General features: G+C 39.6%; 1 protein-coding gene across 4 annotated transcripts in view; it reads right to left on the bottom strand.

Annotated features, from left to right (window-relative positions):
- Positions 1–27,745, bottom strand: part of ROBO1 (roundabout guidance receptor 1) — a 699,165-nt gene that overhangs the window by 59,329 nt on the left and 612,091 nt on the right. For all 4 annotated transcript variants that reach the window (XM_066622672.1, XM_066622669.1, XM_066622671.1 and 1 more), the window contains 8 exons: positions 17,852–17,976; positions 15,533–15,704; positions 11,966–12,171; positions 8,924–9,005; positions 8,606–8,774; positions 8,341–8,507; positions 5,998–6,119; positions 884–1,115 (listed from right to left, as the gene is read on the bottom strand). In XM_066622672.1, coding sequence (XP_066478769.1) covers positions 884–1,115; positions 5,998–6,119; positions 8,341–8,507; positions 8,606–8,774; positions 8,924–9,005; positions 11,966–12,171; positions 15,533–15,704; positions 17,852–17,976 — 1,275 coding nt within the window. The remainder of the gene's footprint in view (positions 1–883; positions 1,116–5,997; positions 6,120–8,340; positions 8,508–8,605; positions 8,775–8,923; positions 9,006–11,965; positions 12,172–15,532; positions 15,705–17,851; positions 17,977–27,745) is intronic.

Below are 27,745 nucleotides of genomic sequence, written 5' to 3'. Positions count from 1 at the left end.
CCCCAAGAAGCTTGATTTCTATGAACCATCAGAAGGTTTGTTCTACTTGGCTCCAGGACTTGATCAAGCTATCAGTCTCAAGTGGAGAGGAACATGCCTTTTCAAGATGTGTATGTCATCTTTCTGCTCAGTTAACATACACATATCAGATGGGATGGAAAAAGGGCATTTTCTCATACATCAGAAGTTTATTCCCATATAGATGGTAAAACTTCAAAAGACCCATCATAATCAACCAGCCATTCAGAATTTCATCTAGCTCTTCTTATATCAGCTATTGCATTTAGCACCCATGGAAGTATGATCAGATTTGGAGAGGTAGGAAGGACAGACTTGTTGACTCCTTTAATCTGTACCACATACCAGCAAGGAGGAGGTTGAGTGGTGTTAATGTAGCTTACGCTTGTTGCCTTCATTCATCGTCTTTTAATTCTCTTGTTGCGACTGGTATAGAAAGGAAGTCCCCTAATGTGTAATTTTTATTCCTTGAACGACAGTCCTTTGATGGTTAATGCTGTGTCTGCTATCTACTTTAGACAGTGATTATCAAGTGTCTGAATTTGACACAAGTCATTTGTGACCAGACCATGAACTCAGCATGCAGGAACGCACACAGCAGAAAAAATAAGAGTAAAAGAGCACATTTCCTATTATGTCTTTGATGGGATTTCTCACTTGCATGCTTTTGAATATTTACTTCTGTGTCAACAAACAAATCACATAATGATCAGCCCCATGCATTGACAGTCTCCTTAGATGTGAAGGGCTACATTCCAATAAAAAATGCACTTCAAAGAAAATCAAGTAATGAACACATCAGGAAGGAACAGGCCAGAGAAGTACTTCAAAAAGAGAAGAGGAAGATAGCCATGCTACTACTTGCCTTCTTCCAGAGTTCTGGCAAATTTCACTTCACTATCAGCTCCTTGAAATTCATTAAAAAAAGGTCGAGCCTTAATTTCATAATTTACTCCTTTCTTTAGTTCAGGAATGACAACACTATTTTTTGCTGGAGTCCTGACTTCAAAAATCAACCATTCAGATTCCCCATGAGAAGCTGTTGTTGGCCTGTATAAAATTTTATATCCCTGAATATACTGTGATTGTTGGTCAACCTAACAGAGGAGATAAAACCACCGTATTAATAAGTCAGCAAGTATAAACATTTTAGATGATAAAATGTTAATTAAATCCCTGTAGATCATAGAGTGCATTTGTGTGCATTTCTTCCACCTCATGAGAATGTAATGCCCAGGATCCAAAGAGCTATGAAAGGGGTTTCTCAAATTCAATTTTTTTTTTTACTTTTTCTCTTTGAACAACAAATTCCCATATCTGTATCATCAAGTGCTTTTGAATGTCCCTTAGTTTCCCATGGTGTATACTGGCTAGTGCATGAATCCTTTTCGGATAAGAATAGAAACAAATAAAAAACGCATGGTAAATCATCCCTATTTCTACATAAAATTATATGGCTAGGACTGGCAAGTCACTGTCATCAGTCCAGCCTCTTTCACAAAGAATATTGAAAGAGCTATTAAAATAAATGAAAGTGAATAATATATCTGAAACCAGGGGTGATAATTCAGACAGTAGAAACACAATAGAATATGAGTCCCAAAAAATGCTGTCACCATAGGAATCTGTCTCAACTTTTAGAAGATATTAACATTTAAACATTCAGAAGATAAGAGATCAAGCTACCCTTCCAATCTGACAAAAACCTAGTCATTCCCCAACTCCCTAGTTGTCCCCTATCTAATGAGAGGAATGGCAATTTATCAGCTTTGTGGAATGACTTGTGATCTCTTTTTGCTTTGCTTTAAATACAGTGGATTAAAAACAAAGGCAGCCAATTGGCACAATCTACATTCTGCAAACTGTGCTTCCCTCAATTAAATATATCCAGATTAAGCAAATCACTTCCTCTACTCTCATGTTCTCAGTGGGGACACTGCATACTAGATATGATGCTATTTTAACTTCTCACTGAAATGGGGCCAAAACTTAACATTATTTATTGAGGGAAAAATCTAGAATATAAAGGCAGATTGAAACAAAACCGATTAGAATTTTGCATGGGTCTGCTATTCATTTAAGGATAAAACAGAGACTTTGGGCGCCCATGGCAACATCTTGATGTCATGACGCTACGCAGCATCACGATGTCATTACAGCACACGTGCTCAAACTGCTTCCTCAGTTGGGAAGAAATTGGAGTTTGAGGGTGTGCTTGGCAGTCGGCCAGGCAATGTCTGAGAGGGTGCATGAGCTCCAATTGCTTCTCCACAGTTTGCACCCATGGCACGAGTTAGGTTTTGCCACATGGGCGTACTCTGGGATAAATTTTATAAGGGCCAAAACAGACATGACAGCAATCATGCCTATATAAGTGTTCCAAAACTGCTTTGTCCTGTACTAAGCAAGTTGGCCCATTTGAACATAGTATATTCCGATGAACCAACAAACCACGGATTGTGCGATGAGTGGTGTCACTAGGGTTTGTGTCATCTGCTGAGGGAGGCCAGCATGTCATCCTTTTGATGGACCTCCTTCTAAGCAGTGGGTGTGGCAACACTCTGGGTGGTGGGCATGATGATGCAGCATTGCCCCGCCCCTGCTGGTTTCTTGGCTATAACACTTGATAGAATAGAGATATTTCGACATGGTTTGTTTCAGAGCATTCTGCATGTAATTACCCATTGATTGATATATAACATGATGGTATTATTCAAAAATATCAAGATTTTAAAATTTTTTGGCCAGCAGTGGTGTCACTCCCCTGTGCACTTCACCCGGTGCAGCCTGTAACCCCTGCAACACCACTGTATGGGATCAGTAACAAACACAAGTACTGTACTTCCTTCTTCCCTGGGCTTTTGTGCTTCCAACTGCATTCTTAACTTGCTAAAGATATTCTATGACATTCAAACTGGACAACTGTGGTTTGAGTGCTCCTTAAGATCAGGATCCAAGTTTGCATTAATGTCTTCATTTATAGTCAATTTCTCTGTTCCGAAATCTTGGTAAATTGTGTATAGCATTAGTATGCCAACTAACCTCTGTGTTGGTGACATGAACAGGTGTACTGATGACATGCTGACTCACCATGTGAATCAACTGATGCATGTGGCAAGTGCATTTATACATGCGTAGAACACAAGAGTATGCACTTTATTTGTGGAGACTATCATGTTTATTTCAGCATAAAGTCTCAATATATCTAGAGACTTTTATATGCTGAAGTTGCTTGATAGGGATGTTCTCCACACTTTTGCACAGGCAGGCTAAAAACTGTGAAAGGACCTAATTAAAAGTGAACCCTGCTTTTTTCTATTTAAAATTATTTTCCTTTGTTACCTAATCAATATCATGTCAGCACAATTATTCTGTGAATATATCACACAGGTTAAAAAAAACAACAGATTCCACAGACCAGTCTGGTCTACCAAAAAGTAACAATAAAAAGGTTGTTTAGAGCAGCATTTCTGTAGAGGTCAGAGAAAACTGTCCAAGTAACCTTGGTGAGTTTTTAAGTGGTTGATTATACAAGAGAAAGCACACTGCAGGTGGCCCTTTGTGTAGGTGGCCCTCTTCCAGTTACCAAGTGTCACAACAGCAAACTCTCTTTTATATATTTAAAATAATGAACAGGCCCCGTATCCATAGTTAAGTGAAACTGCAGATATGGGAGAACGCTGTCCCCCCACCCTCTGGAGGCAAGGGGAGCTCTGTTCCCTTCACCTCTGGAGAGTCGTCTGAGCCCAACAGAGGCTGCACACATCTGTCTGCAGCCTTTGCCAGAATCAGATTGAGCCTTACAATGAAAAACACGTGACTTCTAGTTTCTTCATGAAACTGGAAGTGACATTTTTAATGCCTTATAAGGTATTAGGAGGCCTGGGGAAGCCCTCAGGGGAAACCTGGCAGAGGCCATGCATAGACTTGCGTGGCCTCTGCTGGGCTCAGACGACCCTCTGGAGATAAGGGGAGCAGCGCTCCCTCACCTCCAGAGGAGGCACTCACCAGGGGGGGGGGGTGCTCACGGGCCCGATCCACGGATAAGTGATTCTACAGATATGGGATCTGTGGATACAGCGGCCCCCGTACACTCCCATACTAATCAATAGTTCTCAAGGCAGGGTACAAACTACATTTAAATATAAAACAAAGAACAATTCTTCTACACATTTTAATATTATTGTTTGCTTGTTTATATTTTAGGTGGCAACCTGACTAGCACTTCCACTATCAGGAGCTCACTGTGCACATGGAAATTTCCTCTGTAAACACAGAACGGAATGTTCCATTCACGGAAGGGTTCCTTGCACAAAGCTACATGCAGGGCTTCTCATGAGGGGTGTGACACATTCACAGAAGTAGCTTACTTTTGTGCAGACTTGCTAGTCAGGATGCCACCCTTCGTTTTTAATGTTGTTGTGAGCTGCTTTCTGTGTCTTTGATGGAAAAGCAGCCTACAAATATTGTAAAAAAATAAATAAAGCAAAATCCAGAAGCAAATCAATTTTTTTGTATTCCACTAAATGCCTGGATAAATTCAACTTCCATTTACTTTAATTCCCCATTTAGATTGCATGATCTGTTTCAGTCCCTGTTTCTTTCTACATCTCTTATTCCAAATTTTACTGATATACTTTTGCCAGGTTTTATTTCCTATGGAAATGAGCATGTGTTAGTTCCACCCTCCATTTCACTACAACAGCTTACAGGGTAAATGTGAATATTTTCCAAACTGTATGCTCAGTTTGCCAAAGTTTTCAGTTTACCTTTTCCGCTCTACAACCTGCTAATGCACTGATTAAACCAGAGCTCTTTCGAGGTTTAGAACCAGGATACCTGAAGGATGGTCTCTCATTACACGAATCTGCCCATCTGTTAAGACCTAGAAGAGAGGATCCCCTGCATGTTCTGCTGCCTTGAGGCTAGGCCGACAGTGATTTAGGGCCCAATCCTATACAATTTTCCAGCAGCGGGGCAGCTGCAATGCAGCCCCAAGGTAAGGGAACAAATGTTCCCATCCCTTAAGGAGGCCTCTGTGACTGCCTCCCCACCACAGGATGCAGTGTTTGCCGCAGCAGCACAGCTGCACCAACACTGGAAAACTGGATAGGACTGGGCCTTTAGAAGAGGGCCAGCCTGGCGAAGACTACTACTTTATGGAATTTCCTGTCATTTTATAAATACTCCTATCACCCTTCTTGCCATTTCTTCAATGGATAATGAAGACTTCTGTTTTTCAGCAGTCATGTTCTGGGTTCTTTTGATTTGGCTTTGTTGCCCCCTTTGATTGTTTTGCTGCTTTTTTTAATTAATGAAATGATTTTTTTCTTTATTGTATAAGGGCACAATCCCAACCCCTTATGTCAGTGCTTTCCAGCACTGACATAAGGGCAATGCAGCTCCAAAGTAAGGGAACAAACATTCCCTTACTTTGAGGAGGCCTCTGTGAGTGCCACTCAACTGCAGGATGCAGCACACGTCCCATTGGCATCGCTATGCCAGTGCTGGAAAGCACTGACATCAGGGGTTAGGATTGCGCCCAAAATGGTATAGTCTAATTGCTTTTGTAAGTTGGATTCCTCCAGTGAGAAAAAAATTGTGGGTATACATTTTAAAAATAAGTAAAAATTAAAAAGGGCCAAAAAGCAAACATGCCATTGGGCACCTTATTTGCACCATATTTTAATCAATATGTCTATGCCCTTATGGGCACTGGTAGCCTCGAAACAAGATAAAAACTGAAAACTTTGCCAAACCTGGATGAGTTCCCTCATTACACTAGAATCTAATCACACAAGTGCATACACAAGTTTGCACATTAGCATGTTTATTAAATGAATTGCTATTAAAGTGCCTAACTCCCAGGAACAGTTTGTCATCATCTGTTCAGATTCAGATCATCAATGTCTTCTTGGATTGGTTTTCTTTTAAGAGACTTTTTTGTATAGGATCCTACCATTTTTTGGTTTTACTTACTGTCCAGTGAACTTCAATTGAAGAAGATGACAGGATTGTGGGATTATGGAGATGTAGAACAACATCACCCAGCTCCCTCTGTACTTGTTTGTGATCCACACCCTGACTGGTAGGTGAAACATCTGTAAAAAATAGGTTTTTTCCTACCATTAGCCACTGACAGAATTTTATAAAGAAATAATGTTTGACATTTTTATCGTATCTAGGACAGGATGAAACTAGAGAGAGAAAGATGAAATGAAGGGATTATAACAAGATAGAGATAATGATGGCCAATTATAGAAGCAACAACTTTTCTCACCAAGCAAAAAAGAAGCAAATCTGCTCACTGTGAATGACACAAAGATGTGAACAAGTAAGAAATGTACGAACTATAGATGTATTTTGGAAATAAATTCAGCATAGTAGAGCACGATTTATTTCAGCAGTATATATTAAATTCATGGATGCTGGCCTTTCTATAGAAACAGAGACAAAAACACAACTCTTCTCTTTCCCTCCTCATGACTTCTGCAGGTCAGTATCAACTAGAAGATGTTCAGGATAATTGTTGATATACATGAATGGAGGCATTCTAATTAATGTGTAATGTGGCTTTAACTTGTGCCACGGGGATGTAAAGATTTTACATTCAGGACATACAAAAATTCAAGGTAAAACAGAACACATTTAGTATTGCTACAATTCACAGATAATCACAGCTTTTGAAATGGAGAGTGCCCCATTGATACAGTATTTTTCTGTTCTTTTCTGCTTCTAAAAAAGTGACAGCCCAAAGAAATCTCAATTTGTAACAAGAAAATTAAAATCTGATATAGAATCCTTGGCACATGTCAGATCAAAGTGCAACACTGCAAAGTAAACACTTTGCACAGACAACCATCCACATGTATTATTAGACAATTTAAGAGAAATCTGTAACAGCTCAGGTCTTCTAATTCCACTATGATTTTTTAAAGCAGATTTCACTAAGTGCCATAACGGTCCTTGCAGAGCCTCACTGATGAGTGTCTTCTTGCTCTCACCCCTAAGACTGCAGCCTTACCAGGCAAGAACCACTTTCTTCTGCAGCTGAAACAGTCTGGCATGGAAGGGAAAAGGAAAAGCCTCTGGGAGAGGCCCAGAGCAAAGCAGATCCTAGGATTCTAACTTGTTTCTTCTTTGCGTTTTTACAGTGCAGCCTTGGCAGCAGATACCCAAGTGTGCAAGAAACTCAGATTTGATACTACAGCTCTGGTCTGTGACACAAAAGTGTACACCATAATAAAAAGGGGGGGCTGTCAAGTATACATTGTTTAGCGATTCAGGTCACTGTACATTCTTGCAGCATGATTTCCCCCCCCCCCACTTTTGTAGAACCCAGTTCAACGTTTCTGAACTTTTTTCTTCATGAGAGTGACCAACTTGCTGAAGGTATCAGCATCCCAAGGAGGTAATCAAAAGTAGGGCCAGGGCAGGCACTAGCTGTGGGACCACACCCACCAGAGCCAGGCTGACTGCTAAACCTTCAGCAGAAGCAGAAGCACTCAATGTGCCACTGGGGATGCCATGGGGATCCCAGTGCAGGAGTTTGCACCAGGGCCCCCAGCAATCTGGAACCAGCGCTGGCTGTTCCCTCAATCACAAAGTAAGCCATGGTGATGTGGTGACAGAGGGGAAAGCTGCATAGTGCTCCGCCACTCTAGCAATGGCATGAGAGATCACCCCACCTCCTTCTCCTCACTTTCTAGGCAGTCAAGGCAATGAGTGAGGGCCCAATCCTATCCAATTTTCCAGGGCCAGTGATGCAATACCAATGGGGTGTGTGCTGCATCCTGCAGTGGGTGGACAGTCACATAGGCCTCCTCAAGGTATGGGAACACTTGTTGCTTTACCTTGGGGCTGCATTGCAGCTGCACTGGACCTGGAAAGTTGGATAGGACTGGGCCCTCAGCCAGCTACCCACACTCCAGCACGATGTCTGGACCGCTCTGAAACTGTGCAAAGGAGGGCTCTCCTATGTCTTCTGCCCAATTTCTGGATAGACCAGGAGGGTAAGCTAGTATGTGTGCACACAAACATAAATGGTTAGGGACCACTGTGGTTTTGGAGGGCCTGCATGGCTTGTGCCTGAGAATCCTCGAACAGCTCTATACCCTATATGCAGCCTACAGATAGGGTATATAGATGTACTAATATGCCTTTCCAGAAAATATAAACTTGAAAGTATAAATCTGTGTTAACACTAGGTAAAATGGATGCATATGCTTTACTTCAGCAAACCGCAATATCAAAATAGCAAACCTAGGAAATCTAAATAAGCCATGCAAATTTCTGAGCTAAAGCCCAAGATATATATTTTACCTTGTGTTTTCACTGGGTCAGATATTTGGCTAGGATCACTAATTCCATATGCATTGGCTGCTCGCACAAGGAAGAGATAAATTGCACTTGGTTTCAGTCCTTTAACTGCAAACGTTTCTGTTTTCACGTTTTCTGCTACTGTTTGCCAGCTGCTGCCAGCTGCATGGCTAAGGATAAAGCATACACACACATCCACAGGTTAGTTCATGCCTGTGATTTAATAACATCTAATAAGTTCAACCAGTTCATGTGAAAGATACAATACCTGAAGGCCTCTATTATGTAAGATGTTGGAGTTGCACCTGAATTCAGATTTGGCTTCCATGATAGTGTTACTGTGTTTCTGCTAACATCAGTAATGTCCGGTTTTGATGGCGCGCTGGGAATCAAGTTAGGATCCGTAGGTCTTGGTGGCTGCACTGGAACGCCAAATTCTAGCAAATGTGACAAAAATGCATATGAAAAGAAATCTGACATAGAATCACTCATGTGTTTGCACCCATATTCTTAATTGATTACATAATCAAAGGTCAATTAGTAACTGTTGATTTGTACAGTTTTTCATCTATCCAAATGACTTTACCTTGGACTTCAATGTAAGCACTCCATGATGCTTCACCACTCGGGGTTGATGCAATGCAAGTATATCGACCAGTATCACCAAGCTGAAACAGAAGAGAAAAAAAGTCTATGACATCATTACTTTTTCAACCGATAGATGTGAATATGAATTAACTGACTAAAAGTGCCCTAGAAAGTGTATTCAGAGAAAAAGCAGGCACTCACATACTGATAATTAAAAACTACAATATTTTAATCAACTTAACCTTGAAAGGGGACATAGATGCTCACACATACAAAAAAGATTCATGTATTTATCTTCTATTTATTTTTTACTGTAGTCTTAAAAATTTCCTGTCCTAACACAGCTTTTCTCAAACAATAGCTTGTGACCCGATGTACAGTGGGTTGTGAACCCATGTGCTGGGACGTGATGCAATGACCTCTGTAGCACTGCAGTGCTTTCTTGAAAGCCCCCACAGCCTGCTTAAGAGTTGCTCTGAGCCTGCAACCCACTCCATCAACCTTCATTGGCCCCAGAATGCCCCACAGAAGTGACTTCCGGTTTGTGGATGCTACTTCTGGTTTGAGACCCGCTGCCCTAATCCTTGCTCCCTCCCTAAACCTTGCACCCTCCCATTCAGTTCATTTAAACAAAGCGGAAACTTTCAGGACATTCTGGGAGTTCATGCTTTGTTGAAAGTGATTGTGCAGGAAGGAGCAAAGTGAGGAGCCTGGGGGATGCATGCTGCCTTCTGCCAGGTTTTGGGGGACATGCAGTAGGAAATCACCTTGGGCCATTTCCTGGTATATAAAATCAGAGCTCGATGGAGGAAGTTTAGAAGTCCTCAAGCCTCCATTTGTCAATGTTTCAGCTTCCCTAACATGTGGAATTCCTAGAATGTAGCTTAGGTCCTAAAATTGCTGTAAATAGGGATTGTAGCAGGCCTTAATGAAAAGAACTAAGGCTCCAACCCTATTGGGGCCTTTTGCTGCTAGAACTAGCTGTTCTTGCAGTGCAAGTTCCTTTACAGTTGTGCTAAATGCAGGCTGCTGTCATACACTGCCAGGCTGCTGCCATAAACAGTGAAAAGAGTGGCACAGCCACAGAAGACTCAGCAAGTGCTGGTAAGTTGCCAGTGGGGGTGGACCAGGAGAGTAATGGAACATTTTGGGGGTAGAACTGAGCAGAATGTCAGGGGAGGAAGGGGGTAGATCTTTTGGCAATCAGACATGCTGGATCTTATCCCTCATTTTTCTACCTGCCCCACCCACTAACTCTCCTCAGACCTGCACTAGCTATATAGTGGCATATGTCCAAGGAGACTTATAGACAGAGGGCAACCTACTGGGTAGTAAATAGAAAATATTTTGCTACCACAGAAGTCAGCACAGCCTCCATGTGGCTGCATGCTATACCATAGCAGGGGATAGGACTGGGCAGCAAGAAGCTGAAAAATCTCTACTCAGCTATACGGTATAGAAGCTAAATTTCATGGTTATGACAATTTCTGCTTTCCAGCCTCCCATGGGGAAGTGGCTGTTTCTACTAGCTCTGTTAAGCTATTATCATCATTAATAAATAGTTTGGAGGTAGCACTTCCCAGAGAGAGAGAGAGAGAGAGAGAGAGAGAGAGAGAGAGAGAGAGAACACAATTTGCTGGAGGAGAGGATGTTGAATGATTTTTTTTTTGGGGGGGGGGTTTCAATTTAGAACACAAAGCTATGAGAAAATCAGGCACTCTCTTAAAATGCAGAGATCATCCTGAAACTGTTAGGATTTAACATAGCAGAAAAACTGTAAAGAATACCAACTTTTGCAAAGGAAAGTGAGGTGTGAATCCAGTGTCTGAGGCTGTAAATGGAATGCAACATTGTACAGTATTCACATATGAGCTTAAAGGGGGAAAATCATGAACAAACATTTTGGTTTGCAAGGTCCTTACAGTAGGTCCTTGTTATCCATGGATTCGGGCCCCATGGACTTGATTATCCACGGGTCCTGAACCCGTGGGCTTGGTGTGACGTGAACGCTCCAGAGGGTGTTCCAAAGCAGAGGCAACTTCTGCTTTTCAGGGGAAAACTGAAAGTGACATCTGAGGCCTTTATAAGGCATGTCAGAGCCTTTAAGACTACAATTAAATATGATAACATGGCAATAAAATGACAGTTTAAACTACCATCATCTGAGCATGAACACGAGACAAAGCCCACCTGAAGTTATTACTAAACCTATACACAAAATAACCAGATGTTAAACTACTTTCAAAGGTCAAATTAAATGTTTTTTTAAAAAATCAGCAACAATACAAATTTTGTGCTAGCATGACAAGTTCCATGGACTGGTTTTGGGTTAACGTATCATAATAGCAGGATGTCTTTACATTTGGTCTAGCTTTATGAAGCAATTTACCCTGAGGCAAAACAACCAGCAAGTAAGAGCAGGTGTGTAAAGATGCAAACCATTTTGCTGCAACTTGTCTCCCAGGAAGAATGCATGGACCAATCATGCTTCTTCAAATCCTTAGCAACTCACCTTGATATTTGCTTACCTTAATATGATTATATTTATAGATCATATTAATACTGCGTATGAATATGCACATTATGAAAAGAACAGAGAGGAAAGTCAGGAATAACAATAGAGATAGCTACAGGTACAGAAGTATAGCCACTGAACTGTTCACACACTTTAATAGTTACTGTGGAATCCTGATGCAAGTTTATAAAACCTGCATTTCTGAAGTTTGTGTACATTTACAGGTATTATTTCGCCACCAGCCCACCTCTCATGAAAAACGGTTTTCTAAATTAATTCTCCTCAGGAGAACTTTACTTATGAAATCTGAAATAACTTGCCAGAGGCTCTATTATAATCTGCGGTACTTTGGGAATGCAGAATAAGCTCTCTGAAGACGCAAAGCATCACATAAAGATGATATTAATATAGTTATTTAACATTTCATTAATTCAAAAATTAGAGATTGCAACATTGAGGGCCCAGAGGCAAAAAACCAAAGACAAGCAAAATGGAAAAAAAAAGAGAAAGAACTGTGCAGGCTACCTTGGCATAGCGAATTTGTAATGTGCCTGTTTCCAGCTGCTTTATTCGGGAATCTTGGGTGGATAGGAGGATGCCGTCTTTCCTCCAGAGAATCGTGGGCATTAGAGTGCCTGCAGCCACACAGCTGAGCACCAAAGTTCCATCCACAGCTACTGTCTGATTCACAGGACCCTGTCGAATTACAGGAGGAGGCCGGTCTGCAATCACTGCCAGAAGAAACAACAGAGAGGGGCAAAAAAAGATTTTTGCAACTGGAAGTAGTTTCCTAATCATCTAAGCAACAGCAGTCCCCTTGGGCTTTAAAATAATCTAAAGATAATTAAGTAATTAAAATAGAAGGTATGCATTATTCAGGAGACCATTATATGATTTTCAGCTACAGAACATAAAATAATATCTACGGCATACTTCTTTTAAAGAGGAGAAAGGTGATGTGTATATTAGAATCTCCCTGGTGTTCTCACTATCTTTCTAGTTAAACCCCACCAAGTAGCAGGTCAAAGTTTTTAGAGAGGTAGAAGTTCAGGATTTTCATATAGCAAACTAGGAACTCGGAGAGGAAGGCAACAATTCAGCAGATGTTTGAGAACAGAGCGCCAGAGTAGCCAGTAGCCAGAGGTGTTATTACAGTTTGTGTCACCCAGTGCAAGAGCTCATCGCATCAACCCCATGATGGAATTGCTCCTGTACCAGACCATACAGAATTAATTACAATATCATATGCACAGCGTAAATGCAGAGGCATCACTAAGGTTGGTGTCACCTCCATTATAACCTTCTATACAACTTTATTTATATAGATATACAACTGTGCAGATTACCCAACAAATCAGTAACCAACCACAAACCAGTGGCCAGCTTGATGACACTCCCACAACAGAATAAGAGTTCTAATATTAGTTCTGATAAATGGAAATGAGAGCTGACTCATGCTAAAACCTTATTGGTTCACTGCTGTGTCATAACACCTCATTGGCTATTGGAACAACCAGAGTTTTGATTTATGAAAATCCACTTTTTGTAACATAAGGTAGTTGTGTTTTCCTATCTGGTCATAACCTTAGACAGAATAAAGATAATTCAACACAGTTTGTTTCACTGCATTCTACATGAAATTCTGCATCACAAAATATATAACATGATGGTATAATTCAAAATACCAGGATTTCACAATTTTGGCTAGTAGTGGTGTCACCTCCCCTGAGTATGTTACCTGGTGCAGTCTGCAATCCCTACACCTCCTAGCAACACCACTGACTGTAGTCTTTTTGCTGCTTCAGTTTTCTAGCTTGCTTTACTCAGATTTAGTGATTGGTGACATCATATATGGAGTTGAGCAATTATCTTTCACAAGGATTTCTCACTAATTCCTCTTTCATGCCAAAGTTTCAGTATTCTAAGAACAATATTAAATTGTAAGAACATAGGAAGGTGCCTTATACTCAAACTATTGGGTCATCTAGTTTAGTATGGTTGACATTGACAGACACTGGCTCTTCAAGGTTTCAGAAATATTTCTCTACTGTACCTGGAGATGAAATGGATGGAACTTGAAACCTTCGCACACAAAACAGATACTCTTCTACTGAACTATGGTTCCTCCTTAAGTCAAGTGAAACATCATATAACGGCATTCCTAATTTGTTAATTGTGTTGTATGTGTGAAGCAAATGATTAACTTAGTAATTTATTTTTTAAATACAGGTGGAACCTGTATATCTGAGAATTTTTCATCCATGGATCTGCGTCGAGCCATCAACTGTCATTTATTTATCTATTTATTTATATCCTGCCTTTCCTATGCCAGAGCAAATGCCCAAGGCATCTCTGAATATTTAGCCTTACATGTATTTTTAACAAAATTTAATGAGATACATTGCTGTGTGCTAATTAATTCTGTGTGCTAATTAATTCTGAGGAGCTCCAGAAGGATCTCTCCAAACTGGCAGAATGGGCAGCAAAATGCGTTTCAATGTAAGTAAGTGTAACGTCATGCACATTGGGGCAAAAAAATCAAAACTTCACATATAGGCTAATGGGTTCTGAGCTGTCTGTGACGGATCAGGCGAGAGATCCTGGGGTAGTGATGGACAGTTCGATGAAAGTGTCGACCCAATGTGTGGTGGTAGTGAAGAAGGCCAATTCTATGCTTGGGATCATTAGAGAAGGTATTGAGAACAGAACAGCTAATATTATATATATATGGCTAATATTATAATGCCATTGTACAAATTGATGGTAAGGCCACACCTAGAGTATTGCATTCAGTTCTGGTAGCCACATTTCAAAAAGGACATAGTGGAAATGGAAAAGGTGCAAAAGAGAGTGACTAAAATGATTGCTGGGCAGGGGCACCTTCCTTATGAGGAAAGGCTATGGCATTTGGGCCTCTTCAGCCTAGAAAAGAGACGCCTGAAGGGGAACATGATTGAGACATACAAAATTATGCAGGGGATGGACAGAGTGGATAGAGAGATGCTCTTTACCCTCTCACACAACACCAAAACCAGGGGACATCCACTAAAATTGAGTGTTGGGAGAGTTAGGACAGACAAAAGAAAATATTTATTTACTCAGCGTGTGGTTGGTCTATGGAACTCCTTGCCACAGGATGTGGTGATGGCATCTGGCCTGGATGCCATTAAAAGGGGATTGGACAAATTTCTGGAGGATAAATCCATTAAGGTTTACAAGCCATGATGTGTATGTGCAACCTCCTGAAATTGCTGAAATTTAGAAATAGCCTATGTCAGAATGCCAGATACAAGGGAGGGCACCAGGATGCAGGTCTCCTGTTATCAGGTGTGCTCCCTGGGGCATTTGGTGGGCCGCTGTGAGACACAGGAAGCTGGACTAGCTGGGCCTATAGCCTGATCCAGTGTGGCTGTTCTTAAGTTCTTATAATCTTTATTTTCTTTCATTCTTGTGAGAGTTTGAAATAGTTCCCTGCCATAATCTTCAAATTGTGCATCATTGTCAGGTATACTGAATTCTGACTTAACTCACAGTTACTCTATAATATTTTCCATCTGCTGTTGCATTGCTTGCTTACGAATTCTCTAAACTACTTTGCTTTGGTGTTTAAAATACTTTTCACAGTTATGTTACAACTATATCACAGCTATCCATAGCTGTGTGAGAAAAAAAAACAAAACCCAATGGATATTTACCTTCTGTTTTGCTATACTTATGGGTTGTATCCAAACTCATCCTTTCATGTGGTGATCTATCATTTGTGCAAGGGGAGACAGTCACGATTTTCACATATTTTCCCCTTTCCTTTCTAACAAATTGCACCTCATGTTAGCAACATAAAATTAAGAGAGCCAGGATGGTGTAGTGGTTCTGATGTTAAACTTAAACCTAGAAGATCCAGGTTCAAATCCCTGCTCAGCCATGAAACTTCCTGGGTACCTTGGGCCAGACACTATCTCTTTGTCTCACCTATCTCACAGGGTGAAGACAAAGGATGGAAAGGAACCATGTACACCACCCAGAACTCCTTGGAGGAAGGGGTGGTATAAAAATTTATATAAAAAATAAAATAAATTTTTTTATATACATTACCATCAGTTACTTCCAAGTATGCTTTTGTTGTTATGCTTCCTGCAACATTTAAAGTCTGGCAGATATAATATCCAACATCAGATCGCTGGACACTTGTAATAGTGAGGTCACCAGTTTGTGAGACAGAGAACCGGCTGGAAGACTGAGGAGGTTGGTATGAAAAGAGCAGGTTCTGAAACATGTAATCAGAGCAGGAAAAGTGTAAAAAGCAGAGTGACTGATTATCTTCATATATATGTGCATTTAATATTCAGAATACCCTATAAGCTTGATCTTATTCTAGTGTGTTATAGTCTAATTCTGAGAGACATTTTCAGCTAAGAAAGTGATGTTGAGAGAACATAGACGTTGAGGTTATTTGGGGATTATATGGTAAAACATCGGTTTCAATATGAATTCCCCATGAAAAAGGGTAGCATATTACATTGAAGGTATTTTTGTGGAACTATTTTTTCCTTAACTTGCAAAGGTTCAAGCAGCAAATCAATTAGCATTCTACTAGACATTTAAAATTCTGAGTGTACAAAGAACTGTAACATACAATGATTAGTCATATGCATTCAAAACTAACAAAATAATAAGAATGCAAATATATGAATTATAATTGCTAATATGTGGTCATTACATTGTTGTAGCATGTATTTTGTTGAAGACATTTGCAAAATGCTACCAATGTACTCTATAAAAACATTGCATCTGCAAATTAGAATAAGAAAGAAAAAAGATTTAATTTTTTAAATTTTCCCTATCATTCCCCTTAGCAATAGCAATAATTTTCTGCTTCTTGCACTGCATAAATGGCATGCACAGGTCTCCTGTATACCAAAAGGATTTTGTACAGGTTGAGTACATGTATCCAGGAGGGTTCCATTCCCAGCACCCATGTGGATACCAAAAATTGTGTTAAAGGAAATTCATTTAAAAAACAATGTCCCTTTGCTCAGTGGTTTAAAAACAGCCTCACTGACCTTTGTAATGCACAATAGACCCATCAGGCAGACCTTCAGGCAGAATCAATCATTCTCTCTCCAGACACTTAGAAAGGTTTCACTCCGAGGCAGCAACCCCTCCCTTCATCTGGGAGCAAGGAGGTAATAATCACCTGCATTCTCTCACTGCTCAGGGGGAAGGAAGGGGTTGCTTGCCGCAGAAGGAAGCTATTCTAAGCACCTGGAGAGAGAATGATTGATGGATTGTCTGCTGGCTGCCCTCTCCCCCATTAACAAGGCTACTGTTAAATGACTTTTTTGCTTTAAATTAAAGGCCCTTTTCATTGCGCTGAGATAAAACTGCAGGTAAAAAAAATCTGTGGATAATTAGGTTATATCTGTATGTTTTTTTATACACCAATCTCCCTGCCTCCCCCCACAAATGAATGACAAACCAGTTTTGAAACTAAGAGGTATTATAAGCAAAATAGAAAAAAGGCCTACACTCCACAATATTCTGCACATTTAAAGTAGCTCATTGAATTTCCAGCTTTTGTCACCAGTTTTACATATCATTATAAAAGCCTTGTAATGACAAATGCTTGTTACACTTGCTGTGGTAACACATTAGAAGCTGTAGTCATGAAAGTCTGAACTCAATTTCTCATATATAGAGTATCAAACACCTGATCCAGTTTTCTGTTCCTGACTAAAAAAATACTTTAACTTCTTATATTTCACAAAGAAGCATTTTAGTGCTTTCCCCTTCTGATTACAATTTATGTCCCTGAAATTACCAAAACAAACAGGATATACCCATCTTTCATTACACCATAAGTACTAACAGATCCTTATCAATGATCTTTTCCTTCTCATTTTCCTGCTGCACATTGGCAACTGTTCAATAAAGGTAGATGGCCAACAGCTTGATTTAAGATTTAGTCTTGGGCCATATACTATTTTTTTAAAAAAGAAATTATTTAAATTTGACCTCAATACATACATAATCTATGTTCTGCAGCCTGAAAGCTACTGGGTAAACATCTGTGGGAGAATGGAATTGGAGTTAGGGGTGGGCCACATGCAGCTATTTAGGAATAGAAAATTCTAGGTACAGGTCAGAATGCATATTCTGGCCAAATTTAAACAAACAGGCTGGAGTTTTAAGAATATTTTTATTAACAATATTTATGTGCTGCTTTTCGACATGCAGAATGTACATATACACAGAATGTACATATACTCTTTGGCAAGAACTAAGGAAAGCATGAAGGCACACCATAAGGGTTTCCAGAATGTGAGTGCTAGACACCCCAAAGACTAACAAGGTGCCCATATAGCTTGGATGTTGCCAAATTGGATGCTGACAACGTTTCACTAGTATTTTTACCTGACTTCCTTCTCTGCGCCAAAATATTGCTGGTTGAGGGTTTCCCGTGGCTTCACACTGAAAAGTCACTGTTCTGCCCAGTGCAGCCACCTGGTCACGAGGTTTCACAACAAAATGTGGTGGCTCTGAAGAGAAAAAACAAAGAAGGTACTGTAGAATTAGAAGGATCCATTTGTAATCAAGGGGACAGGCTTCATGTTACATAGAAACATATCGCATTGTATTTGCATAAAGAGAGGTCCCCTTCTACATACAGAATATGGTGTTCAGGTCCAACACTGGCATGGTTTAACTAAGTCTGGTGCCCCAGGTGTTTATAAGCACACCTTTTTTTTTTTTTTTTTTTAAAGAACCATAGCTGAATAGTCTTTTGTCTGAAGTCACAAAGCCTAATTTGCCTTCAGTGAAGATTCTTGAAAAACTACTCTATGGGTGTATGCTTCTTTAAAAAAGAAGCATTTCCATAGGTGACAGCAACCCCCCCCCCCAAAAAAAAACCCTCATTCACATGCTGCACTACTAACCTCTTACTGTAAAAACCACTAAAATGATTGCAAATTCAGGGTTTAGGTACACAAAAGTCATCATCTTTGATTTACTGTAGTTTAGGAGTCATTTAATTGCTTCCATAAGAGGCTTGATTTTGATGTAGGCTGGGGTGCTCAAAAATTTTTCAATTTAACTCAAAAGCTCCAGGATTGCTACTGTGTAAATTATAACCATTTAAAAATCTTCAATGCAATTACTGAAGAGGAATGAATTTAAAGCAACAGTGAAGCGGAATACCTCCTTCATTTACATAGGCAAGGGCATGTTCAAACAAAATATATATGTAAATGAAGGCAAATTTGAAACATCTGCTCATCGTGACATTATAAATACTGCCAGCATTGTCCAAACTGTTTGATTTATACAGACTTAAATGGCCACTTCATCTAGCAGTAAATAGAACGTCAAAAATTATGTCAGTTACATTACACTATGACAGTTGAGTGTATTAGGCACAGTTACTGAACTACACTATAACAAAAGATTCCTTTAAAATATATCTCTGTTTGAGCTTTCCCTCTTATGCTTCAAAAGACATGGCTTAAATAAGAGATCTTAATTATTTTATACTTTTCAGATCCTTAATTCATTGACCTCCTGAAAGACTAATGATTTTACCCCCTTCCTTACTGTTACTGTACAAAAAGTCACAATAACACCTCAATGTTAGTCTAGGATTTTCACAGCTGTGATCATCACTACTTAAAAAACACATTATATAGTTTGGATTGCATGCAACATTAATGCTAAGGAAACATAAAAATCTGCCTAGAAAAGTGCATTCAAAGATAATGGCGAACCCTTAGTTTGCCAACATGTGCATAACACCACATGCTCCCTCATCTTCTTCCCTTCCCTCCATGCAAAGGGAGAGGTTTAGAAATATCCACTTCTAATCTGCATTCACATGCAACTATAGTTTTCCATTAACCAAAAGCAACAGTATCTAATCTCCGCAATATGTAGAGAGGAGCAGGCTTTGCCAGTCTATCTAAATTCACAAAAACACAGGCTTTGCCAGTATATCTAAATTCAGTCTAGTTTCATGTTCTTCTAAGAAACATACAGAGAAGTTTTTTTTTTGTTTCAGCATGCAGTGACATTGCATAATTATATTATGATGGGATCTACAGAAAAACATTATCTACAAGAACAAATTCAGACATTGTTTGAATACCAGCAATAAATGAATGGCTCCTAAACCATCATAATTTTGGTAAGCTTTCAAAGTCTGATTTCCTCAAACCATAATTGGTTTCAAGGGGACTTCTTGGGCTGGGCCAGTTTCTTGTAGATCTCACACTAGGTAAAGGGAAAACATGCCTTTCATCATTGTGGCAGCAAAATGTGTTTTCTGAATTTATGCTACAGACTGATTCAGAAGCTTTACAGAGTGTCTGTTAACAACATAAGGCACTATTGCAAAGAAGTAGTCTTAAAGTGAATGTGTTTGGTGGTGATGACTGGACTTTTGTAAACTGCAGACAACTGAATCTAAACAGCTGAAATTATAATAATTAGTAGAATTTGTGCTCAGATAGGGACCACCTACCAGCATCATGTCTCCCCCGGTCACACAAAGGCTCAAGCTTTTCATAAACAGATTATAGACTTCCTCTGAAATTCAGGATTAATATCCCTCAATCATGCCTCTGTAACAGGTGATCATCATCAACTCTGATCCAGGAGAACATCAGCATTTATCCAAACAGCTTGGTTCCAACATACTTTAAAGACGTTCCCTTTCCTTATTATGCTGAGATCTCTAATTAAGAACTGAATTAAAGCAACTTGGATTTAACCATCACCTGTATTCAATTTCCAGCAATTTTGTGGTAGCCAAATAAATGCCATGGAATGGTATAGTGGGTGTATGAAGTTCAATAATAAATATTTCTGCACAAATCTGTAAAGATCAGCATCCATGTTCTCAACATGCCAGTTTGGTAGTCTTTCATTATGCTGACACAGCTGCCATGTCTCTTTATCAACTATTTGCACTACCCTTGAAGCACTGTTAGAATAATATTAGCAGGTATCAAAAGAATAATGTAAAGTGCTTTCGAGTTCACTGAACAACAGTCAGGTGCTATACCCACAGCACCTTTGCAGAACCCACAGAATGGCATAGCAGTTGAAAGTTAGAGACCACCGGTACATACATGTGTACGTGTACACACACACACACACACACACACACACACACACACACACACACAGAGATATGTGTGTGAACACATGTATACATATGTATATTTATATGTGTGTGTATGTATATGTATATTTGGTACATATATATGCAGCTATTATAAGAGTTACACGACCATGGAATGTTTTATATTTGATGAATCATTTATTAATCAGTCCATTAAATATATGTACACCTTACACATACCTTATTTAGATTTCTTCTGAGAATACTGAAGACATGGCATAATTTATCTTATGTGTGAAATAATAACGTAATTTAATGGACAAAGCATCTTTGTTAACAAGCATTAGCTGTAATGCATTTTTTCATCGTATTAGGGAACTGGCAACATAGGCACGCACTACGACATTATACATTAGTTAATGGCCCAACCCTAAGCAGAATTGGGCTGGTGCAGGGAGGGGTTTACAACAGCAGATCACAGTTCTTGTGTCATAAAATGGCAGCTACACACAGCATGTTGCCAGCAGCCACATTAAGGGAACTGCTGCAATAGCCTGCAGTAAAGGAGGACACCAACTTGACCCAGAAAGGTGAGTCCAATGGCAGTGGGGCATCAGGCAGGCAGGCAGAGAGCAGCCAGAACAGGGCAGAGAGGGAGGGGAACAGGGCAGAGACTGGGGCACAACAGGGGAATAATGAGGGTGGTATCAGCAGTAGAGGTACTGGTGATATCCTACACCTCCTTCCAGGCATCAATCTGCATTGTGGTCTACTCAGACTTGCACCAGCTAAATCACTGGCACAGGTCTGAGTAGACCCATTCTGACTCCAGATGCTTGGCCCTAGGTAAGGGAAGAAATGTTCCCTTACCTTACCTGGAGGTGATTTCTGGGACTCTCCTCCCCCCACAGGATGAAGCACACACTTTGGTGGCATAGCTGCATCAGCAGGGTAGGGAATAGGTAGGATTAGGCTGTAAGTAGCCTTATTCACATTACACACAAACTAATTTAACAGGTGAACAAGATCAAATCCCATCAGAACTGCAAAAGACCCAGACTTAAAAGCATGATCAAGTCTCATCATTGGTTCCTACTTATAGAAGGAAAATCATAGTTGTTTCACCATAAAATACTCAATTTGAATAAAACTGGAAGAAGAAGCAATCTTTTCCCATCAAATTTGAGATGATAGTTTGTCTCCACAGCTTGCCTTCAACCTCATAGCAAATTTCAATTTATGATTAAAACTTTAAGCAACAAATCTTCATATTCAGTACTTTAAGGTCTGTAATTCTAGTAGTTCTTATGTTAATTTTAAACCTGCAGAAAGTAATGCAAAAGGTGGAAATCTTGTTCATCTAATGAATAGTGGGTCTGAAATATGAAGTATTTATTAAAAACCTTTCAATTACTTTGAGCAAGTATGGTCAAAGCATGTCATCATATATGAGGCATGTCATTGCATATCTTTAAAAAAAATGCACATTATCTGGATTTTTTAAAAGAGAAGAATCAAACACATTAAGCTACAGCTGAATGAAAACATTAAAAATAAAATTTTAGTTCAATATTACAACAATTAAAACAGAAAAAATAAGCAACCCATTACCTTTGCTGCTTGCCACAAAAATTACCCATACGTCATGCAGAATCTGCCCTTTGCAGTCTGTCCAGTCAATTACAAGTGAAAGATGAAAGCTGATTTGTTGGCGGATATGGAAGGGTATGGATGAAATGGGGGAGAGGAGTTCCAGTCACAGGGATAACGATGATTAGAAGATGGCCAATAAAATTTCAACTTACCAGATACAACTAAAAACAAAAACAAAAGAAAACATGGAATAAATAAAACCAAACATAAAATGAAATAGAATGTAAAATGATTTTTTTTTAAGTCTAGTAGCACCTAGTTATCAAAATGTTACTATTGAAAGCACAAACACGTTCAGGATATACCAAAAACAGCATGAGACAAAGGGCTGATTGCATATATTGCTCCTTTTAGCTACAAAGCTCAATTCTAAACCAGGAGATATGAAGCATGAAAAATCAAGGAGATACAAGAGATGTACTAAAGTGTGAAAAGGATCCATCTCCCTGCTGAGCAGAGTGATGGGATCATATTCAGTGCAGTGTGAACCCCCAACCTGCTGAAACAGGTGAAATGATTGTCCACTACATACTACATGCTGGGAAATGGAATGAAAATGTATTAGGATGCTCTCTTCATTTCCTAATCTAGGAGCAATTTTCATAATCACTTTCTATGTTCGAGGCAATTACACTTCCCGTAAGTAAGAAGTGAAGAATAGCTATTCAATATATCCAGACAGATCAGTAAGGTAAAAAATGGTCTGTTTTGCTGGATAAAGCAAACTCGTCTGGTTTTTTCCCCATTTCAGTACAGACAAGAGTGATTTTCCCCCAACATTTGCTGTTCACAACATATATATGTGTATGACCAAAGGGTATCTTGATAAGGATGCTGACACAGAAAGATGGAACTGAACCTACAGGTAGGTAAAATTACAGATGGGAAAGTCCTCCATCACTCCAGATTCAGAATGGACTCCAGTAAAACTGTCTTCAAAATAAGGAACTATTTTTTCCTTGAATCCATTCAAAATGTTTAGCTTTACTATATTCCCTGCAGAAGCATGGCAGAATCAATCCCTACCAAAAGCACCCATGCCGGTGAACCTTCATAAGAACATAAGAAGAGCCCTGCTAAATCAGGCCAAAGGCCCATCTAGTCCAGCTTCCAGGGAAGCTGGTTTCACTTTGGCCTGATTTCACAGTGGCCCACCAACTGCCCTAGGGAACACACAAGACAACAGACACAACCTGTGTCCCGGTGCCCTTCCCTGCATCTGGCAATCAGATTTAGCCTGCCTCTAAAACTAAGAGCCTGTACATACCTACTATGACTTGTAACCCGTAATGAACTTTTCCATACTGCCCCTCTTACTTCCCCCAGGCTGTAGGCTGCAGCAACTCATAGCAATGGAGAAAGATTATGGTTCCTGACAGTCACACACACTCACACAACTCTAACATAGAATATCTTTGTGTGATGAGATACAGAAATAAGCTTCCAGCTCATGTTCAAACCAACTGTACATATTCTGTAACATATGACACAAGTGTCTTCTCTCCAACATAGAATTCTTCTGTACAGCAAACATAGGCCATAGTCACATAATAGTCTACCCTTTTTAAAGTATTAATGGACAGATTGTCCTAGTAAGAGAATTCTTGCCTGCGGGAACCCCTGACACATCATACTGGGTATTTCTACTGCTTGCTGTGAACCACAATCTGGATGACATGAGCTAATGTACACCTTACCTTAGGATACAATTTCAAACTAAATTACTTCTAAGTTCTTTCTAGATTTCTGATTCTGTCAATCCTTTTTGTGAATGGCATTATCTGTAATGGGGCCTAGAAGCTTACTGACAGCCCAATCCTGAGCTGCCCAACATGTGGGGCTGCAGCAGCACAAAAAATGGCTGCCAAACTCCAGGTAGCTGCCGGTGGCTCCTCAGGAGAAGGGGACTTTAGTCCCCTTCCCCCAGGAAAGTGAGTAGCCCCACAATGGGGCTACTTGATTCTACAGCGACCTGAAGGTTGGCGTAGAATCAAGGGCCTCGCACCGAGGCTCTGGATCTGGTGGCCTTCCTCCTACCCTGCTCCTTCCCCCCCAGAATGCCTCCTCCCTGCAGTCTCCCTGCCCTCCTTCTGCTGTCTCCCTGCCCTCCTTCTGCCTTCCCCCTCCCCCCCAGAATGCCTCCTCCCCACCTCCCCCCCCCATGTCCACCTACCTCTCCGCTGCTCAGTGGTCTGCATGACCGCTGAACGGCAGAGTTCCAGCGCTCGCCTAGTGCTAGCCCAGTGCTGGGCTAGCACTGGGAGAGCACTGGTGCTAGGGTCCACAAATGTGCCTTATAGCACATTTGCAACAGTGAATGCCAGCGGTGGGCTGGCACGCCGAGCTCAGGATTGGGCTCTGACATACTTATATGGGCTCCACTTCATATATTATGTTAACATATGTGGGGTGATGACATGGCGATGAGTCTATAGATTGCTTCCATGCCTCACCCATACCAGACTCTACAACTGTGTGTGTATCACCCTAAGTCACAACTTCATGAGCTCCTATGGGAACACATGTATGAAACATAACTTTTCTGGACACCAATTTGTTTAGGATCTCAACTCAGAGAAGAATGAGACACAATGCTGGGCAAAATGTGTCTAGCCAATATATATCAAGCTCTCAGAAGATGTAACAGAGCACCTATAATATAATGCTAAATGTGCTAAACCTCTAGACTGATTTTTTTAAAGACTCCATTTGAGTTATCATTATTAGCAATTTCCAGTAATGCCATTCACAATGTAAATATTCAGCATATTACCTTCATTTACTTCAAGGCTATTTTTAATATTATTCAAAATCAGAAAGGGTCAAAAGTGTAACTGAAAATGGAAAACTCAACTTTTGTAAATTTAAACTGTAACTTTCCACTTCAGAATCTATAAGCGATTATGGTTATTTAAAAAAGCAAAGAATGGTATAATCACTAAAAGAAAATTATTGAACTTGTGTATTTCTAAATTACAGAATACCCATAAAATTGTATACATTATACCATACAGAATACCCATACATTTGCTTATGTATACCAACTTTACTCACCATGTATTATATAAACATGCAACACAGAATAAAAAGCTATACATTTTCAAAAAAAGAAAAAAACTATCCATAATTTCAATGAATGAGTACAGAATAATTTACATAATATTTGACTTATTTGTGGTAAATGCCAAAGCATTCGGATTTTTAAAGGGATGATCTGCATATCTTAAGTCCTTCAGTGCTTTCATTTGGTTTTAGCCTTTTAGGAAGAGATTAAAAATTACTACTGTTAAGCATGAGTACACTTTCATAATTAGTTGGTAAACACCTCCAATATACTAACCTTCAATAAAACTCACTGAGAAAATAATATTCCACCTGTCAAAATTCATTAGGCAAAGGAAACATGAGTTCATGATCAAGTATACCATATATAGGACAAGCTCCATATGTGGTATGAAAACAAAATGGATGTACGATGTGGTTATCATATCACCACTCTTGAATCTGGCTGCATTCAGGATGCCATAATTCAATTATGCAAAAACTAGACAATTAAAAAACACATGCTAAATAGTTAGGTAGTATATTTAAGAGCCATTTATTTCATAATATATGCTAGTGGGGATAACCATTAAGGACAACAGGGTGGATACTGAACAAAAAATGTTTTAGTTGTGCCAAGTTGCATGTTGTAAACCAACTGTAAATCAACTTCAGTACTCAACACATGTTAGATCGATGGACACCTATGATGCAAGATCTAGAAAAGTAATTAAGCATATGCTTAACATAAGTTACAAGAGAAGGAGCATTTGCACAACTATTTTTTAAGTACTGTGAAGTTACTACAAAGTGAATTTTCCTTCAGTTCATAGTGAAATGGGCTGATGAAAATACCTACATATGCAAAACCTATTTCACCATGGAAAGTAAGACACCATGTTGTAAGACACACAGGAACTGCTACAGACAGCACTGATCTGGTCTTCTCACCATCTAAAAGCATCTAAAAATGTTTAATTTCTGAAATACACTACTAAAGCCACTCCAGTGTGTGGACTAACTCAACTTTTCACTGAATACAGTGGGATTTAATTCTGAATAAGAACATAAGAAGAGCCCTACTGGATCAGGCCATGGAGCCACTTAGTCCAACTTCCTGTATCTCACAGCGGCCCACCAGATGCATGCACAGGAGGAGACTGTGTGCATATCTCTATTACATACATATTATCTTAAACAGAATTCTTCCTTAGGGATTGTGTCATTTTTCAAGTGCCAATTCCTGCCATCTTCTGGTACTGTTTATGATTTATAGAGGGCAGTAATGTTTCTACACAGAGAGAACAAAATACAGGGCAAATAATGATTTGGTTCACCAGTGAAGGTGGTCTCTATCTACCCACAATTTTTGCCTAACTGTGTAATGTAGGAAGTAGTCGCATATTTTGCAAGTATCTTTTATCAAATCTGATTTGCTTCAGATGACTGTCTTCTTAAGTTTACTGTGTGTTCAAGCCTTCTAAATGCATAAAAGGCCATCTTTCAGATTTTAAGAAAGCAACTATCACATTTGACATATGTGCAGTTTTATCAAGCAGTATGTAATGTCTGCAATTTTAAATAGCTTAATTTTGCAGATTCCCCCCCCCCGAAGGAAGTGTATATAAGACCAAATATTCCATTACATTGAGTCTGCGTTTATAAATGGCCATGCAATAAAAGTCAAAGGACAGAGTCAGATGGTCTAGAGAGCTGCCCCCGTTTCTTAATGTAGCTTCGAATGTGCCATAGCCTTCATGTCTTACTGGTGGACACGCTATTTTACGAACAGAACATGAACATTGGGATATCAAGTGCTGGAAGCACGAATGTCTACAATATCAACAGAGTTCTTTGTTTTCATTACAGAAAGGACAATGAAAGATACATTGGTTAGAACATTTTAATAATAAGATAATCTGTATTACACAAAGAAAAATTGTGTGAAATACTTTTGAAACAAGTACTTATTCCACATAACAAAAATAAGTTATTGCCAGAGTCTCCACATTATTATCTCCCAATTTAGCTTCAATGAAAATTTAGAAATCTTGAATACTATATTTAGATTTCTATGGTACCTAATTATTAGGCATTCTACAACTGACTATATAATTCTGCACCATTAGTGTCTTTATAATTCTATGGTGTTATAATTATAGTGTCTAATATAATTCAAATTCTATAATTTGGCTATGTTCTCAGCACACATGCCCCAATCCTATCCCCTGCCACTGGTACTGATGCAGCCATGCTCTGAATCTAACAGCAGGGGGCAATCAGGATGACTCTTTAGAGTAAAGGAATTTATATTCCCTTATGTCAGGGTAGGTCCACTGATAGCCTATGGGTCTCCTCAGACTTATACCAGCATTATAGCCAGTGTAAGTTCAAGGAGAGAAAGGTGGAGGAACAAGCTGTAACAAGGGGATAGGATTTGCTCTGTGTGTGCCTAAATCCACACACTCAACCCTGTTCCCTGCCTCTCCCAATTC

Source organism: Tiliqua scincoides, chromosome 3, assembly GCF_035046505.1.
Source record: "Tiliqua scincoides isolate rTilSci1 chromosome 3, rTilSci1.hap2, whole genome shotgun sequence".
Classification (NCBI taxonomy): domain Eukaryota; kingdom Metazoa; phylum Chordata; class Lepidosauria; order Squamata; family Scincidae; genus Tiliqua; species Tiliqua scincoides.
The sequence above is the reverse complement of the archived record's forward strand: the minus strand, read 5'-3'. Positions and strand labels throughout refer to the sequence as shown.